Genomic DNA, 16,882 nt, shown 5'->3' on the forward strand with positions numbered 1-16,882 from the left:
GAAGTTGCAGTCTTCTAGATTTAAAGAAAAGTGGGACATTCAAGTAGAGTTCCATGACATAAAGCAAACTTTACTGCTTTGTGTCTCTAAGGAAAAATCAGATGATATTTTTCAATGAAAAATGGCAAAACCTGTTCCCCTTATTTTATTTATTTTTAACTGATTTTTTTTTTCAAGTAAAAAAAGAAAAAGGTCTATGTTTGTAATGCACTGAAAAGCTGAACTTTTGCACAGCGTGGGTACTCCAGCATACCTCCTGAATGGCTGTCATGACAACATGTTGAACCGATTCTTCCATCATCATTATGGTTTGGATATACTCTGAAAAAAGAGAAGAGCATTCTGGAATGTTACACACAAAACTTGAGGTCAGAAGCTGTATCCTTCCCACAAACTGACTAGGTGTCACAGATGACACAAATGCGTAACCACCAATTAAGTCCCACCCCCAAAAAATACACAAGACTTTATCACAAAATCTGATCATATGTAAATCCAGGTGCACTGGAACACTGCAACAATGAAAAAAGTACACAATTACCATCCTTTTTTTTTTTTTCCTTCTTGCACCTCACTCTTTAAAGACGTAAATTCTGGAATTTACGTCTAAATTCTACTTATACTTTCTTTTTTTCTTTTTTTTCTACTTTGTTCCCAAACTATTCAGGCTACACAAGTACACAGTTCAAGGAAAGACTGTCTTTTTCTGTGAGTTTAAGATTCGTGTCCTTTCTACATTCTCATTTCAAGTCATTTCCATATCTGTTCTTAGTTTGTTTTAATTTTTGTGCTGTATCACAACTAAATTCCCTCCACTTTATCCTCGCTCACCTGTAGGTCCATGTGAGCTACTCAGTAAGTATTTTTGCAAAAAGAGACCACAGTTAGAATGACAAATTCTGATGTTTAGACCAAGTCAGGGATTTATCATTTGCCCATGTTTCCAGTCAGAGATGATCACCTTCACATGACACCTACATTCTTTGCCAAAGAGGAAGATGCTGGGGATCAGTCACCTCAAAGTGATTAATTATGTAATGCCAAGTCTCATTCAAAACACATACAAATAGACTGCTCAGATATTTTGATTATTTATGCTTTTAACGTTCTGACTGTCAGAGAAATACAGGAATAAGACATACTTCTCATTTGAGGATGCCAAATTATCACCAAAAGGGAGAAAGAATCTTACGTAAGACAGAAAGGACAGATGGTCTAACACAGGAGTTATTTCTGCACTTGTGGAAAAAAAATCACCTCTACTTTAATTAATAGGGTAGCCAGACTGTCTCCTGATCAAGAAAAGTATAAAAACAATTTCATAGTGAGAGATAAAAGTAATTTAGACACCTGAGAAAACTGGAACAGGTAAATTAGTTTAAAAAGCTACGATGCACTATGCAAGAGGAAGACAAAAGGTCTGAAAGCCTAGCTGCCATTTTGACAGAAAGGAAACTGCAACAAGTTAAATCAAAGAGACAGATCTTCAGTGCAACTTCAATGTAAATAAACATTTTATTTATCCACCTGTGTATTTAATAACTATGTTTCTATGCTCCTTGCTTTAAGTATTGAAAATAAATTGTGGTTGCTGTGTTACCGTAACATGTCTTGAAATAAGTGTAATTTAAGGTAATTGGATAACAGTAAGACACACAGCAGCAACCAAGGATATGGCCAGTTTAGAGCAAGAGATCTAGGACACTAACTAGTGTCTCCACTGTCCACTACAACCACTACATCCTCTGCAGCATCTGCAGGAAAAATGAAAGGGTGCCTATTTTAATTGTGCATGTCAGATAGACAGTTGATACCACAGGCATCAAGAGAATCAGAATTGTCCTTCACTGACTGCTGATGTGGGATTCAATTGCCTAACAGGGGCCCTAAGTGCCATTTTGGATGTCCTTGATGCATAAGTCTTCAGCATCTGCGGAGAAGGCCATGGTCACCAGCAGTCATTATTCCTATTTGCCAATCTCATGAACAACTCTCAGAAACTAGTGTCCCAGATCACACCAAACCTATCTCAAAACAGCTTCCAGTCATAGTGTTGGCTCTTTGCCATACAATAAGGTGACCGGAATGCATTCCTAAAACCATTCATATTTTTTGACTCCTAACTACCCAGAGCTACCTCATAAATGGTGAAAGCATGTGCACCACAATTTTCCTTTTTGGAATTCCTTTTTAGTTTCAATTTTTGTTTGCTGAGTTACGTATGTTGATAGCAAAACCAGTTCCACAGTTTGAGAGTGCAAAACTAGTGAAACTCATAACAAAACAGTAGTTCTTATCTGTAGGACAAGATAATGTCATCACTTATATGAATGATACTTACTTGTCCCTAATGGCAACCTGAGAATATCATTGTCCCCTAAGTGATTATACAATAAGCTGGATTTTCATTCACTGTCTTGAAGCACACATGCTTTCAAAATTTAATACCTTGCTTCTGTTCACAGTTCACAGCACATCCCAAAATAAGCTGAAGCATTCTTCCAAGTTCCGCAGCATCAGCATGCTCTCCAATCAGGTTAACATCAGGAAGCGTGAAGTCATTAATCTGTTGCCCCAGAATCTGCATAAAGACCCAGGACATACATGTCTGTATCACTACACATACACAGATCCACAAATTTCAACAGACAAACATGATCTGAAATCAACAAGTGCTCACTTTTCGCTTTAGCACAGTTTTCAATCCAACTTTAAAACAAACAAAAATGTCTAACACCATTCTATACACAGACCTCCGAGTAGTAAGTCATCCATATTCTTTGGTACAACTAGTATTTGGTGAAACACAAACCCACCCCAATTGATAAGAAGCTAGTCATTTTGAACTTAGTAAGATTTTTCTCCAGATAAGAAAGGTAACAAAGGCAGGCTCAAAAGATGATCAACAGCATGTGGATAACCTTTTTTTTTTTTTTTAAACAAAGCTTTCCATTAAAAAGTCTAATACCTAAAAACATTTTAGCTAGCATAAAATACTATGTACAAGTCTCATATTTCATACCACTGGAAAGGCAGAAATTAAGATATTTCACTTTCACAAAACATGTGTCTAGCACTGATGGATGACAAATATAAGACTGTAAAAACACTTGATCACTTGACCTCACACTTCCAGAAAATTCAAGCATATTTAGCAATTCCCAGAGCTAAAAAAAATAGTTTAATGGAAAAGAATTTGAGGTAGTAGTACAATATATAATTAAACAGCCCACACACAGAAATGAAAAAAAAAATACTGAAAAACAGAAAAAAGAAAACATGTGACTTATAATTAATGTAATCTGATTTATAATTAAGAAGGATTTACATTAATGATTGTCAGTAGAAGGAATTAAACAATTCTCTTAGATTGTTCTCCAAGAACTTTCAGGGGGCTGAAAATATGAATATGAAATGTGGAATTAAACACATCTCTGACACATTAATTGCAGATAAAAAGAAACTGTCATTTCTTAAGCAGGGTGCAATAAAGAAACAATGACTACCGAGGGAGTCAGTCATTTGTTTGCCGAACGCTCCTTTTGATTTAATACTCAAGAAAAACAGAAAAGCAAGTAAAGGTATTTATGAAAAACATTCAACATATACATACATATATACGAAGAACACATAGAAATCAAGCCATTAAAAAGTTTCCCAGGGTTAGGAATTTGTGATTGGCTTTGTTCTTATTTTGTATTTTTTTTTTCTGTTTCTTTGTGTGTGTATTTTTTTTTTATCATTATTAACAACCTTCACAAAGAATGAGAACCAACACAACTAAAATCTTTGTATACTGTAAAGAACTCTGATATAATCTTGTATGAAAAGACTTCCTTTATGTCTTTCTGGTGAGAAAACAATTCTATGAATGCATTAAGCACCACAGAAAATATTACCATTGTATATGGACTGTGGTAACACAGTCCAACACAATATTCTTTGAATGATACAAGTCTGATAGTGTGTTTACATATAGACCTGTATTTCTGGAATTTCTTTCAAATGCAGTGCCAGATTAACATTAATAATAATAACTGCTTTATAGTTAAGGACAATATAATTTATGTTGAGAAAAAGCTGAAGAGAAGAGGCATATCAGCAGACACTATAAAGGAACCAAGCAAGTAAAGGTGAAAATTGAGGATTTTGCAATAAACATGAGATACAATTATAATGCAATATGAAAAACAATGAAATAAATATAAAAATGAATTCTGGAATAAGTATCATGAGATGAAAATGGACATTTTTCCTTTTTTTCCAAATAAATATAAAAATACTTTAAAAATACTGTAAAAAATCTTTTACAAAAGGAACAGAAGCTTAAATTCTAGAGCAGCAGAGTTCTGCAGCAAAATTACTGGGGCATCAGAAAACATGCAAGATATAAATAGGTACCTTTAGCTTCTTGTTCTTCCTTACTATAACTGACATAGACAGCAATTTATGATAGCTATTGAAAGACTGTCCTACTGGATGTGGTATGAATATTTATTTTTTTTTTAAATCAGAAAAAATTGCTGAAAATCTTTGAAATGTCATTATGCTAATTACGTAAAATTCTTCTATATTCACATCTATATTGCAAAGAAGATGACTGCTAAGAGGGAGAAGTCAGGCTCAAGAAAAACATAACCAGGATTCATAGTAGAATCCAGCTAATCCCCAATATCACTACAAGCACCGAATCAGCAGAAAAAAAAAAAAGAAACCAAACCAAATAGAGTTAAAGTTAATTTGCATACTTAATCAGCTTCAATCAGGTCAAAACCTGCAGGCTTATCAAAACAGTAAAGTTTTCACACTAGAAACTTAATCATTATAAATTCCAACTATCCAAAGAGAAGCTGGCATCACTTTTGTCACAGTGATATTAATTTTCTATAACAAATTATTTATGTCCAAAAACGGTCTGCTATGAACCAGCTTTCTTTCTGAAGGACTGTTATGGACCTGTGCTGTAGCACCTCTTGAAGAATTGCAGCTCATGGGAAGCAAGTGCTGGAGCAGTTTGTGAGACTGTGCATGCCAGTCCCAGGCTGAAGCAGAGGAAGGAGGAGGAAGGAGCAGCAGACACAAATCCTTATGGACGGACCACAACCTCTACCCCCTCATTATGCCCCTTTGCCACTTGGGGAAGGAGGTAGATGATCTGAGACTGAAGTTGAGCCCAGAAGAGGGGAGGTGTAAAGAAGTTGTTTTTAGTTTCTCTTTAATTCTCACTGCTCTACTCTGTTATTATTGGTAATAAATTAGATTAATCTTAGCTAAGTGGAGCCTGTTTTGATTGTGATTGTAATTGGTGAATGATCTCTTTCCTTATCTCAATCTATGATATTTTTTCATTGTATTTTCTCCCCCCATCCTGCTGAGGAGATAGAGTGAGCAAGCAGCCTGGTGGCCAACCAAGGTCAACCCACCACACCATCAATTTTCAAAATTCATTCCAGCTTGGATGGCTGGCCATTTGCTGAATCTCAACTTCTGAGCATAACATTTTCATTCTGAAAATCTGTTTCTTCTTAAAAGCTTACATTTATTAACAAATACCTTCCTCACAGAAGTATTTCCAATAAGCTAATACTTTTTTTTTTTTTTTTCATGGACAAGCAACGTCCAGAACATACAAGTTATGGATTTTGTGCTGCAGTCTGTGCTGGTCAATTCACTTCAATACATCACTGAAGCTAAAAACAAATTTCAACAGAAAATTCACCACTGAAAAATACTGTTTTGTTTCTTCTCCAGAGTGGTTAATTTCTGAGTTTCATAACAAGAGAACACCATGTGCAGACTCTATTATCCCACGATTAAAGCAATTGATTAAAAACAGTAATGTAAGGAGATGATATTTTTCCTTTCTCTCTTCAAAGAAAAGGGGAAAAAAAGATGCAGTTTTTCGCTGAAGCAGAAGAGAAATATTGAACAGAGGTACTGTTTAAGGCCATCATCATAACATAGTCAGCAAGGATATCTACTGTTTGTATGACAGGATTTGCATGTCATATTCCTTTAAAAGCTCTTAGAGTGTTTGATAATGCAGGTAAGAAGTTTTAGAGCATGCTATGGCCTGAGAACAGATCATGAAACACGCTGAGTCAAACATTTTTGAAGAAAAAGTTAGAAGTCAATGAACCAGCAGAATATAATTTACATTAAATAGGTTAACTAAAATATTTACAAGAAGAACATAAACATAGATTACTTTAAAATATTCTTACCTCATGGTTGTAATCCAGTATCCCTTTTAAAATTTTCTTCAGGTTGCTTACCTATTTGACAAGAAGGGGAAGGAAACAGAGTAAATGCAAAGAATAAATTGCAGAAACATGATCATAAAGTAGGCAATCACAGAAGAATCACATAAAAGAATCATACAATTGCATCAATGTGCATGATGAGAATTTCTGTTTAAATAGTTTAAATTAGAAATTATGCAATAGTCCATTGTGATCAGACTGCAAGACCTGATCAGAAATCTTTACTGAATTCACATAACCCATTTAAGTTTATGAAGATCAACACATTATCTCAGACGGCCTCTATATCACACTCTAAAGCATTGATCTTCTTTGGAATACTTGGTCATCTTAGTGTATACATATATGTATTTTTCTCTGTAATCAAAACATTATTTTTCTTCCTTCTTGTCATGAAGTACGCTAGTGACCTACTGTTTGTAGAAGCAAACCTTTTCTTCCAAACCAAAACCAGCTACTGCTCAATATCATCCTTTATACCAAACCAATGTAAGGCTAACTTACTAGCGTTCTCACTAATTAATCCTCCGGGTTCTTTCATTTTTTTTTTGATACCCCCTAACCCAGTTCTTTGCAATCAAATGTCTGTCTTACAGTGTCAAGGCAAAATTCACATTTCTTAGCAATGCCTTCAATGCCTTCAATGCCATACAAAGATAGTTTTTTTTTTTTTTTTCCATGTTTATAATCAATGGCATCAGTTACATGTCTCCTGCTGTATAGAATCTATGCCACAGTTCTTCAGCTCCCTTTCTGGTAAAAAATAAACAAAAACCAACCAAACAAACAAACCACCACACAACTCACGACTTAGAACAAGTCTCTAAGATAGAAACTGTGGGAAAAAAAAAAAAAAAAAATGAAAAAAAAAAGGCCAATGGATCTCACAGGTGATGCTTAGAAAAAATACATATTTTTTGAAAATAACTGCGATGGATTCCCACCAAATGGTATAGATTCCCAACAACACCCATATGCAAGGAATTTAGGTAACAGAAGCAGTGCACTTGTCTCCTATCACAGGAAGTCTATAAATGGGTTCTATAACGACTGAACAGAAATGAGAGGATGGTTAGAGAACTGAGTAATCACTTCCCAATTCTATTCATCTTATCTTAGACACAAGTGTTGTAAGAACTAGGATTCAAACTAGGATTCGTAAACTGATGTTGCTGACAATGGTAGCCACAGCGGCAAACCGTAGCACTATAATGAAGAGAGGGAAAAAACAAATCAAAACAAACCTCTCAAACCCCATTTGCCTTAAAACTTCCAATTACATATGTATTTTTTATTATTCTGAAAATATCCAATAAAGAACTTCTGGCAGCGGACAATATCTACCTACCTTCCAAATGACCTAAGAAGACACTGAAGGAAACAGTTTGGCATGATTGAAGCCCAACGACAGACTCAACACTCCAACAGTCAACAGACAAAATGGAGTGATGAAAAAACAAATGCAGATCCTTTTCTGGAGGAAAATCAAAGGAACAGGCTACAGATGGTAACACTTAATACATCTCTAAAATCTACAGTAACATCCTAGCTGTCTGCCCCAAAGCAATCACCACCATCTTTCAAGGGCTGTGAACAATCATAACCAAAGTCTGCAACAGATTTAAAATTTTAAAGAAATATAAATCATTTGATTTTTATATCAAATCACCATAACAAATACTGCACTGATTGGAATATAATTTTCATACTTGATTCATTAAAATCTTCCCATTTGTAATTTACCTGCGTCTGCTGCAGAAAGTTTCACAGAAACCCAAGGGCCAGTAGAACTTAAGTCCAAGTTAGGGCTGTAGAATTTAAGTCCAGTTTACCGATGAGAACACTGTGAGGAACCTTGAACTTGAACATAATCCCAGAAATGAGAAACAAAATAGGATGTACTAGCCTAGAAAACACTTGTTTTCCCCTTTCCTTGTGAGCATTGTTAGGATTAAAATCCCTTAAAAACAAAGAGTTATCTTCCTCCATATAACTTTCATAGAACTTAGAGCTGAGATGCTGGAACAAAATCAGTGTTGATCAAAATCTGTCAAGAAAAATATCATATAGGACAGCATCTTCAGAAAAAAGAAAACAGCAAGTAATAAACTGAAATAATCTTGTCTTTGAGGTTCTATTTTTTTTTTGTCAACCACTGTCAATCAGCAGCATCGGGATATCTTGCCTTCGGGAGTTATCTGCACCATCTTTGTATTGACAGCACAACTGGACAATTATAAAGCTAAAGCAGCATCTTTACAGACTGGCTTAAACCTAACAACGACCTTCAGTATTACTAGGAGAGTTCTCTTTCACTAGTCTGCAGTGAATACACTTCAGGTGGTTCTACTGCCAGTGGCAGAGAATCGTCATGGGAAACTACCACAAATGTTGTCTGTTTTGAGATTCAGCTCGGAGGATCCATTAGCATTTGCCAGGTCATAGCATAAATTCCTACAAGACTTCAAACAGAGATGAATGAAAATGAAGAACAGATGTAACAGAGAGAAGCACAGGAAATTGTTAAAGACAACTGATTACATGAAGAATTCTAAACCATAGCAGGTGATGGTTTATCAGATGTAGGAGGGCTCTGCAGAGGGATTTGGAAAGGCTGGACAGACGGGCTGAGGCCAAGTGCATGAGGTCCAACAGGGCTAAGTGCTGGGTTCTGCACCTGGGGCACAACAATGCCAGGCAGCACCACAGGCTGGGGGAAGAGTGGCTGGAAAGCTGCCTGGCAGAAAAGGACTTGGGGTTACTGGTCAATAGATGGCTGAACGTGAGCCAGCAGTGTGCCCAGGTGGCCAAGGCTAAGGGCTTGTATCAGGAATAGTGTGGCCAGCAGGACCAGGGAGGTGATCGTTCCCCTGTATTCGGCTCTGGTGAGGCCGCATCTCGAGTACTGCGTTAAGGTTTGGGGTCCTCGCTACAAGGACATCGAGGTGCTCAAGCGTGCCCAGAGCAGGGCAACAAAGCTGGTGAAGGGTCTAGAGAACAAGTCTTACAAGGAGTGGCTGAGGGAGCTGAGGTTGTTTCACTTGGAGAAAAGAAGGCTCAGGGGAGACCTTATTGCTTTCTACAATTACCTTAAAGGAGGTTGTAGCAAGGTTGGGATCAGGCTCTTCTCCCAAGCACCAAGTGATGAGGGTAAATGGCCTCAAGCTGCACCAGAGGAGGGTTAGGCTGGATATTAGGAGAAATTTCTTCACTGAAAGAAATTTCTTCACTGAAAGGGCTGTGTGGCATTGGGATAGGCTGCACAGGGAAGTGGTTCAGTCACCATCCCTGAAGGTCTTCAGGAAACATGTAGATGTAGAACTTAGTAGCATGGTTTAGTAGTGGACTTGACAGTACAAGGTTAAATGTTTGTCTAGATGATTTTCAAGGTCTTTTCTATATTGATATAATGATTATATATTTCTATAATGATTTAAGATTCTACATAGCACACACTATTTAATTAGACTGACCCTTACTCTACAGCATTAACCTGATAAACAGACTAGAATGAAAGGAGATATGATTTGGCTTGGGTTATTGAAGACAACACATGATCTGGCACAGTAAACCTTAATGCTGGGGGGGGGTTGGGGCTGCTCTGAATTTTTTTCCTCACCCATCATATGAAATCTCTATTTTTATTTAATTGCAGCTCACACACCAATTCCATATCAAGGATCTGTAAGAACAGTTTGTCTAGATTTCTCTCTTTAGGAATATACCTGAGCAACAAAAGGAAAGCCTAATGTAATGTACAGCTGAAATGCTCTTCAGCTTGTGATGACTGACAAAAAGGGACCAAGGGTTATATAACCACTTGTTCGCTCTCTAACATTTTGACAGCCAGTCAAATGGCTGTCAAACAGACAGTTCTTGTTTTTCCATTTACCCTTTTATCATATGCATGATTGAAATCCTGCTTGTACTGAATACCCCGTGTAAATTAATTTATCCTTGTACATTTCATGCACTCAGGTGTCTAAATGGGAACCCCAGTGTTCTGATATGTTATTCTACAGTATCTTTCCTGGGTAATTACGCATAGACCTATTTCCCTTCCTACAGGTTATAATTAACAACCTTATAACCTCTGGAAATTTTGCTAGGGCAGGCTTGCAGTGATGAGAGAACTCTTAATCACTCAGCTTCAGGTATATGACTAATTTAAGTGCAGCCAAGAAGAGTACATCAATTAAAAAATAGAGACTGTGTGTATGAGTAGTTCCCATTACATTAGGTTTCTGCTCTGAACTGCATTGTATCTCTTCACTATTATAAATGGGGCCTAGAGAAAGAGAGAGAGACTATGCTATTAGCTTTGGAGGCTATCCCCCTCCAACTTGTCTTCCGCAAAAAGAAATACCAGGAAGAACAGATACAGACACATCCTTGAGTTAAATGAAAAAAAAAAAAAAAAAAAGATCATTAAAAGGTGGCTCTGAACAAACAGTATTCCCACATTAAACTTATATTCAGAGACATTGCTGACTTAGGAACTAAGGATATCCAAAAAAAAAAAAAAAAGGAGTTAAATGTATCAGCTGCTAAGTATCTTTTTTTTGACAGAAATACATGCTGGCTAATAAAAATGCCTAATCTCCACTTCTTGCTTGTAGAAGAACATTCACAAGATAGGCTTCTATCTTTATCAAAAAAAAATAAAATGTAAAAGGCTTTTCATGAATAAGTGTTCCCTTCTCTACAGGGAATATCAAAGTAGCAGAAGGATGATAGCATACACAGAAAACTAGGTTCAAGTCAACCCAGCCTGGACTGGAATAAATCAGTTTGAGCATAACTGTACTACTTCTAGAGTCAAAATTAATCCTCAAAAGGAACGTTTGTTCACTTGGATTACAACACTAAATAGCCTGTACTCTAATTTCATTGATTATTCCACTTTGCAATATTCCATCAAACAGAAAGCATTCAAACTGTACTTGTTGGAGAAAATCTAGTGGCACATGCTGTTTAAATGTGCTATTCAGGAACAGAACACGCACAGCTGGCTACTACAAACATGGATAAAATAAATGATGTGTGTAGCAGGTGATTAACTGCTTAAACGTTTGGTACCAATATTCCTCGACTACTCAATATGGAACTAATCTTGTTTCTTGATTAGGGAATTTCATTCTTGCAAAATTTTGGCTATAAAATTATTTTCCACACCACTTTCCAGTTTCAGTGAAGGCTGTTTTGTCTTCAGAATGTCATCTTTTTCAGCATGAAACACTAGTGTGTACACAGTTTAAACCCCAATCATTTTAAAGTGTTCACTTTTATATCAGGAAGTAGATGTCTGTGCTTTTATATATTTTTCTTAAACCACAACATATAATTGCTGTTAGGCCAGGAGCGAGAAATAATGGGTTTTGTTGCACAACAGAAAAAATAGATTGTGAAGCATGCTGATTTATGCTGTGCCCCAGAAATTTTAACCCCAAATAAATAACAAAATGTTTCTGTATTAAACACAGTAGGCAAACAGATCTGGTCTGTTTTAATAAACAGAATGATAGCTGACCACTTCCTACTCTGCAAGTCCCCAGAGCTCTAACATTTCGCTTTTCTATCCTGTTCATTGCTCAGTCTCTAATGTCAGACAATCTGTCCCAAAACCAAGAGTATAACACCACCACTCTGAATTTTTACTTTTGTTTTCAACTGGTACAGCAAGGGGAAAAGTATTAATAATAAGACAGCATTCCTGCAGTTATCAAAAGAAAACTAAGTTTCATGAACTGCTGAACAAGAAAATTGATGAAAACTCAGCCATATAGTCTTGTTTATATACCACAGAGGACAGCATCCAATGATGCAGTGCATCACTTTCTGAATCTCTCTCTCAACAGCAGTTAGGAGGGCCTGATACAGCTCTCCTAACCACTGCTTTACAAAGAATTACAGGCACATTATGTTTTCTTTGTTTTAAACCTACTTCCCCTACTAGACTTGTTCCTTTATGTGCTTCATAATACTGAGAGCTTGCACAAGCGGTGACTATTACACTATACGATACTGAAGGCAAAAAGTAACCATGCTTAGCAACAAGAACATTCTTCAGCTCATTATCATGACTTTTGAGGTACTGAACTAAACATATTATAGTTTCTCATGGTGCTTCTTAAAATATTAAGGGAAATCATATTAAGGAGACACACATGACTATGTTGCCTAAATTTATAATCTAGTGACAAACCAACATAAGTGCACAGATTGAAAATGCTCCTATGAGCAAGACTATGAATAACTGATTGATGGATGAACAGTTGAACAACTAAACTACTAATGGTGTTTATTTACACAAAAAGAAGAACAGCTGGCATAGTAGAAGATTACTTTCATGGTTGAAGAATGGGAGTAAAAATACCACATTTGTGACTTTTAAAGGAAGGGGCATACAAAAACATATACAAAAAGCTGTAATATGCATTTGTTTTAAACAAGAAAAAAAATATCAGTCTTTAGTTCTTATTTACATGGAAATATGAAAAGTAAGAAGGAACGACATCAGCAAGAAATTGAAATTTGAGCTGATGTTTTTCCAGACTTCAATCACATAATGAAGTTACTAGATTACTCAGTCTTTCTGTTTTATTCCCACCTGTTAAGCCTTAGAATTTGCCACGTTGGCAGGAGACAGGAAGAAAAATATTCTTCCTCAAGCTCCGTAAGACTTACAGAAGTTGCTGCTCCATTTTTAATCGACTGAAATGCTATCTAATAACAAGCAGTTGTCAAGACTGATGTTCTCCTTATTTAACAACCAAGACTTCAGTATTCCTTAGGAAAAAAAGCCACAATATTATTTTAGGAAAAAATGAAACCTTGCACCTAGCTGTTCTTTTGCAATTCCATAAGCTTCTTTGAAAAAAATAATTTAAATTAACTGCAGAAGTATATATATATATATATATTTTTTTTTTTTTGAACCATATTTTTCTTTTCCAGCCTATCAACATATCCTCAACAACGTTCCCACGTTTTGCTGGTAAGACTATTAGACAAGCTGTTCTAGACAGTCCAGACTTGTACATACTGGCCAGGCAGCAGAAACCATGCTGACAGATCTGCTGACAACATAGGCAACAACAACACGCTCTGTCCTTTCCTCGGGTAGCACTTAACTGTGTCTCCACCCTCTTCAGTCATTAACCACAGTTTTTCCACAGTTGTAGCCCTTCCACAGATGTTTAGAAAAGCTTTTGGGAGCCAGAACAAAATGTGTTTTTGGAATATTAACTAATGAAAATCATCAGAAAGAAACTAGGCTGGAAACAGCAATTCAGAAAGGTCTATATATCATTCTCTGGTCAGAAGTACACTAGTATCTGCATGTGAAATTGTGTTCTTCAGGTTTTACAAACCAAAATGCTCCATGGCTGCACCAGCATAAATTCTATTGCCTTTAAGATCTGCAGAGAAAGTACTAGAATACCAAGTGACATAATTGACCCAGCAAATACGCTGTGGTTAAAAAACATGCTGAGTACTAACAACACAGAAAAAGCATCACTTCCTCTCCTAAAACTCTCTAGCTGTGCAGAGCTGGCGAGGTAAAGTGAAATAACATTTTACCATTTTTATTTAAATAATTTGGGTATTAGCCTGCTATTACTACGCAGCTGTTTGTTGGAGCTTTTTTTTTCCCTCTATATGAAAGGATACTTTCACAATTTGTGTCAAAAACAAAAGATGTTTCATTCACATTTCTTTGTTTTTCAAATGGCAGTTTAAGTATGATGTTTAATATTTTTCTTTTAAATTGTTGAAACCCATTTACAAACTCAAAACGTGTTTTCTTCACTTAGCTATGAAAGACTATAACAACAAAAAATAAGCAAGTGTAATTAAAAGCTGTCTTAAATTCAACTTACTGAGCTATAAAGCAAGGTCTTAATCTAGAAATATGCTAATGTTTATATACAATATTGTATATTAAGGAGAGAAGCACAGATCTGCAGAGAAGCAAGTAAGTCAAATACCTTTAGCCTCCAATTATCTCCTACTTCTGTTTTGATCCTGTTTAGCCAGTTTTCATCAAAGTAAGCTGGATCTCTGAAATAGAAAAAAAAAAAAAAAAAAGAATATTTTTTAAAAATTTTTCCCAAAAACAAAAAAGAAACCTTAGTGTGAGTAAGCTCCTTTCTCAAGCTGAGGCTGCTTAAATGACTACATCTTTGTTCTATGTATGGCAAGTACACAGTAGTTCAGAATCCCATTACTACCCACTTCTTTAAGTCCTCGCACCCTATTCACAAGGCAGCTTCATTTGTGTGCCTTGAGTAGCTAATGCTTTTGAAGGAGCTTCTGTACTTGGAATGTATTTTGTCAGTTCCCCCCCTCTATAAATTCTTCCTGTAATTTATCAGCTGTTGCTGGAGCAGTATGTTTGCAGTACTTGCAAGTGTTACAGAAGTTTTTTACTTTTTCACGTTATAGAATCATACTGCTATGCACTGATTGCAAATATTCCCCTACTAAATGGGAAGCTTGAGACTGAAAAATATATATTCTCTCTATATAATGAGAATAATCAAAAAGCATAAGTGCATCTACGTGTTTTCTACTGAGAACACAATCTACCAAACACTATCAGGTTTTGCAAATACCTTTTCACAGTAATCTTTGACACATCTTTTTGCGAACATCCTTCCTTAACATTTTTTTTTTGTATCTTCTGCACTATTGACAAGGCAATCAAGGCAAGGACAGAATAAGAACACCACCTTTTTGTAGAGTACACCTTTATTTCTCGAAACTTCTTCCCTCTCTTTCCTGTGGTTGTTTGTTAAACACAACTCCTAAGAATCTCTTGCCCTCAGTTCCTTGGTTACCCGATGGCTAACGTTTTCTACTGCATACTCAAGGTAAAACCTCTCCTCTACCGTACAGAATTTCAACATTATCCTCAGAACTAGAGAGAGAATGCACTATAACTAGTTGGTTTTAAAGGAGAATGACAACACAATATAAGGAAAGGCCCATATTTCAGGTGAAACAGAAGCTAATACAGTCAGGGAAGAAAAACTTTTTATAAACATAAGGCTCTTGAGTCAGGACTGTAGGCCTGGTTAGAGTTTCACACGAAGTACTCTAATTTCTAGAGGTATACTGCTGCGTTCACTGCCAAGTACTATTAGATTTACTGCTGTATCCTTTGAAGATCGCATGAAATCTTTTGGGAAAAGCTTAAAAAAAATCATGAATATGTCTGGAGATTAAAGTGACATCTCCGCAGTCATGTATGTTGCAATCCAGCAACTATATCAGTAATTACAGTAGGGCATATTCTTCGTATCCACATTTTTTCCTGATGCATTACCCCTCCTGTATTCCACTCTCCCCACAGAATCTTCTCCACAGCGCTCCAAGGCCTGCAAGCAGCCCATGATGTAACACAGCAGCGGAGAAGGATCATAAACAGCAACATTTCTCTAGTGAAACATTTTAACTGTTATTTTTACACATTCTGTTACAGACACTGGTGAAGATTATGGCATATTTCTTTTCCCCTGACATGGCATCCGCAAACATATAGCTGGAAGAACAGCTTTAATTACTAGTTAAGCTGATGACTCCAAATTGCTCCCATTCAAAAACAGTGCAGTTCTAGCACAGATGACAAGATCTTGAAGCATGAAACAGAAAAAGCAACATCTTATCCAGAGTTTTAACTGGTTTTGAAATGGTCTTTTTCTAAATAGCTGTCAACTGGCTTCTGCTCTCAGAGGCAGGTAAATCTGAGCAAGAAATTGATTCCGGTACATACAAGATCAACTACGGATGAAGGAAGGTTCACATTCAGTTTTTACATTAAATATCTGTTTCTCCTTGCAGGAGGTCTTGGTATGCCTGACTTCCAACTAATCAGAACAAAATCATCCAGAGAACAGTTAAAGAAAACAACTGTCAGTTGAAAACACGGAGACCCACTTGAACTGCTTCTGTTGGAAGTCTGGAGTTCAAAAAGCAGCCTGGCATCTTCTGGATAGGCATCTGCCAAACACAAGTGAGCCTTGCTCACGGACTTGTGTCACCAAGTGACTTGTGTCACTTGGTGACTTGCTCACCAAGTGTTTACCCAGCCCGGTGAGAAAGCGGGTATAAGTAACTATCCGAGCCTCCCCAGCAGAAAAGACCATCAGGACTTTCTTCAGGACCGTACCTTATTTTAAAGATGGCAGTTCGTCATGAACATCTTCAGCTACTTCAAGGCTGCAGTGCCATCAATGTAACAACTCCCGATTTACCGTTCTGATTGTAAATAACTAAGCGTAAGGAACTGTCCACAAGCAGAACTCTGGACCGACTGGCAGGCTAATGCTGCATACCCCATTTCAATAATAAGGGCATCAACTGAGGAAGAAATAGAAGATTTCAGGTTCAGCTCCAAATAATTCCACTCTGGATGCCTGTACTCTGATAGCACATAAAAGCTTTTATTGGGTACTACTGCAATTACAGTAACACATGGAATAGAAAATGCCCCTCACTTTCTTGATAGAAGTCCTGGGCTACCTACACCCTTAGAGAGATCATCGGACAAACTTAAGGAAGATTGCTGAAAATTAAACCTAAACTAAGCGTGGCAGTCATTTTCCACAGATTAC

At 36.6% G+C, this 16,882-nt stretch overlaps 1 protein-coding gene across 5 annotated transcripts in view; it reads right to left on the reverse strand.

Moving 5' to 3' along the window:
- HOOK3 (hook microtubule tethering protein 3) overlaps nucleotides 1-16,882 on the reverse strand; it is an 85,913-nt gene that overhangs the window by 47,444 nt on the left and 21,587 nt on the right. For all 5 annotated transcript variants that reach the window (XM_035310150.1, XM_035310152.1, XM_035310149.1 and 2 more), the window contains exons 3-6: nucleotides 14,255-14,327; nucleotides 6,225-6,275; nucleotides 2,449-2,581; nucleotides 254-321 (exon numbers count right to left, since the gene is read on the reverse strand). In XM_035310150.1, the coding sequence (XP_035166041.1) occupies nucleotides 254-321; nucleotides 2,449-2,581; nucleotides 6,225-6,275; nucleotides 14,255-14,327 (325 nt within the window). The remainder of the gene's footprint in view (nucleotides 1-253; nucleotides 322-2,448; nucleotides 2,582-6,224; nucleotides 6,276-14,254; nucleotides 14,328-16,882) is intronic.

This window comes from Oxyura jamaicensis, chromosome Z (assembly GCF_011077185.1).
Source record: "Oxyura jamaicensis isolate SHBP4307 breed ruddy duck chromosome Z, BPBGC_Ojam_1.0, whole genome shotgun sequence".
NCBI lineage: Eukaryota > Metazoa > Chordata > Aves > Anseriformes > Anatidae > Oxyura > Oxyura jamaicensis.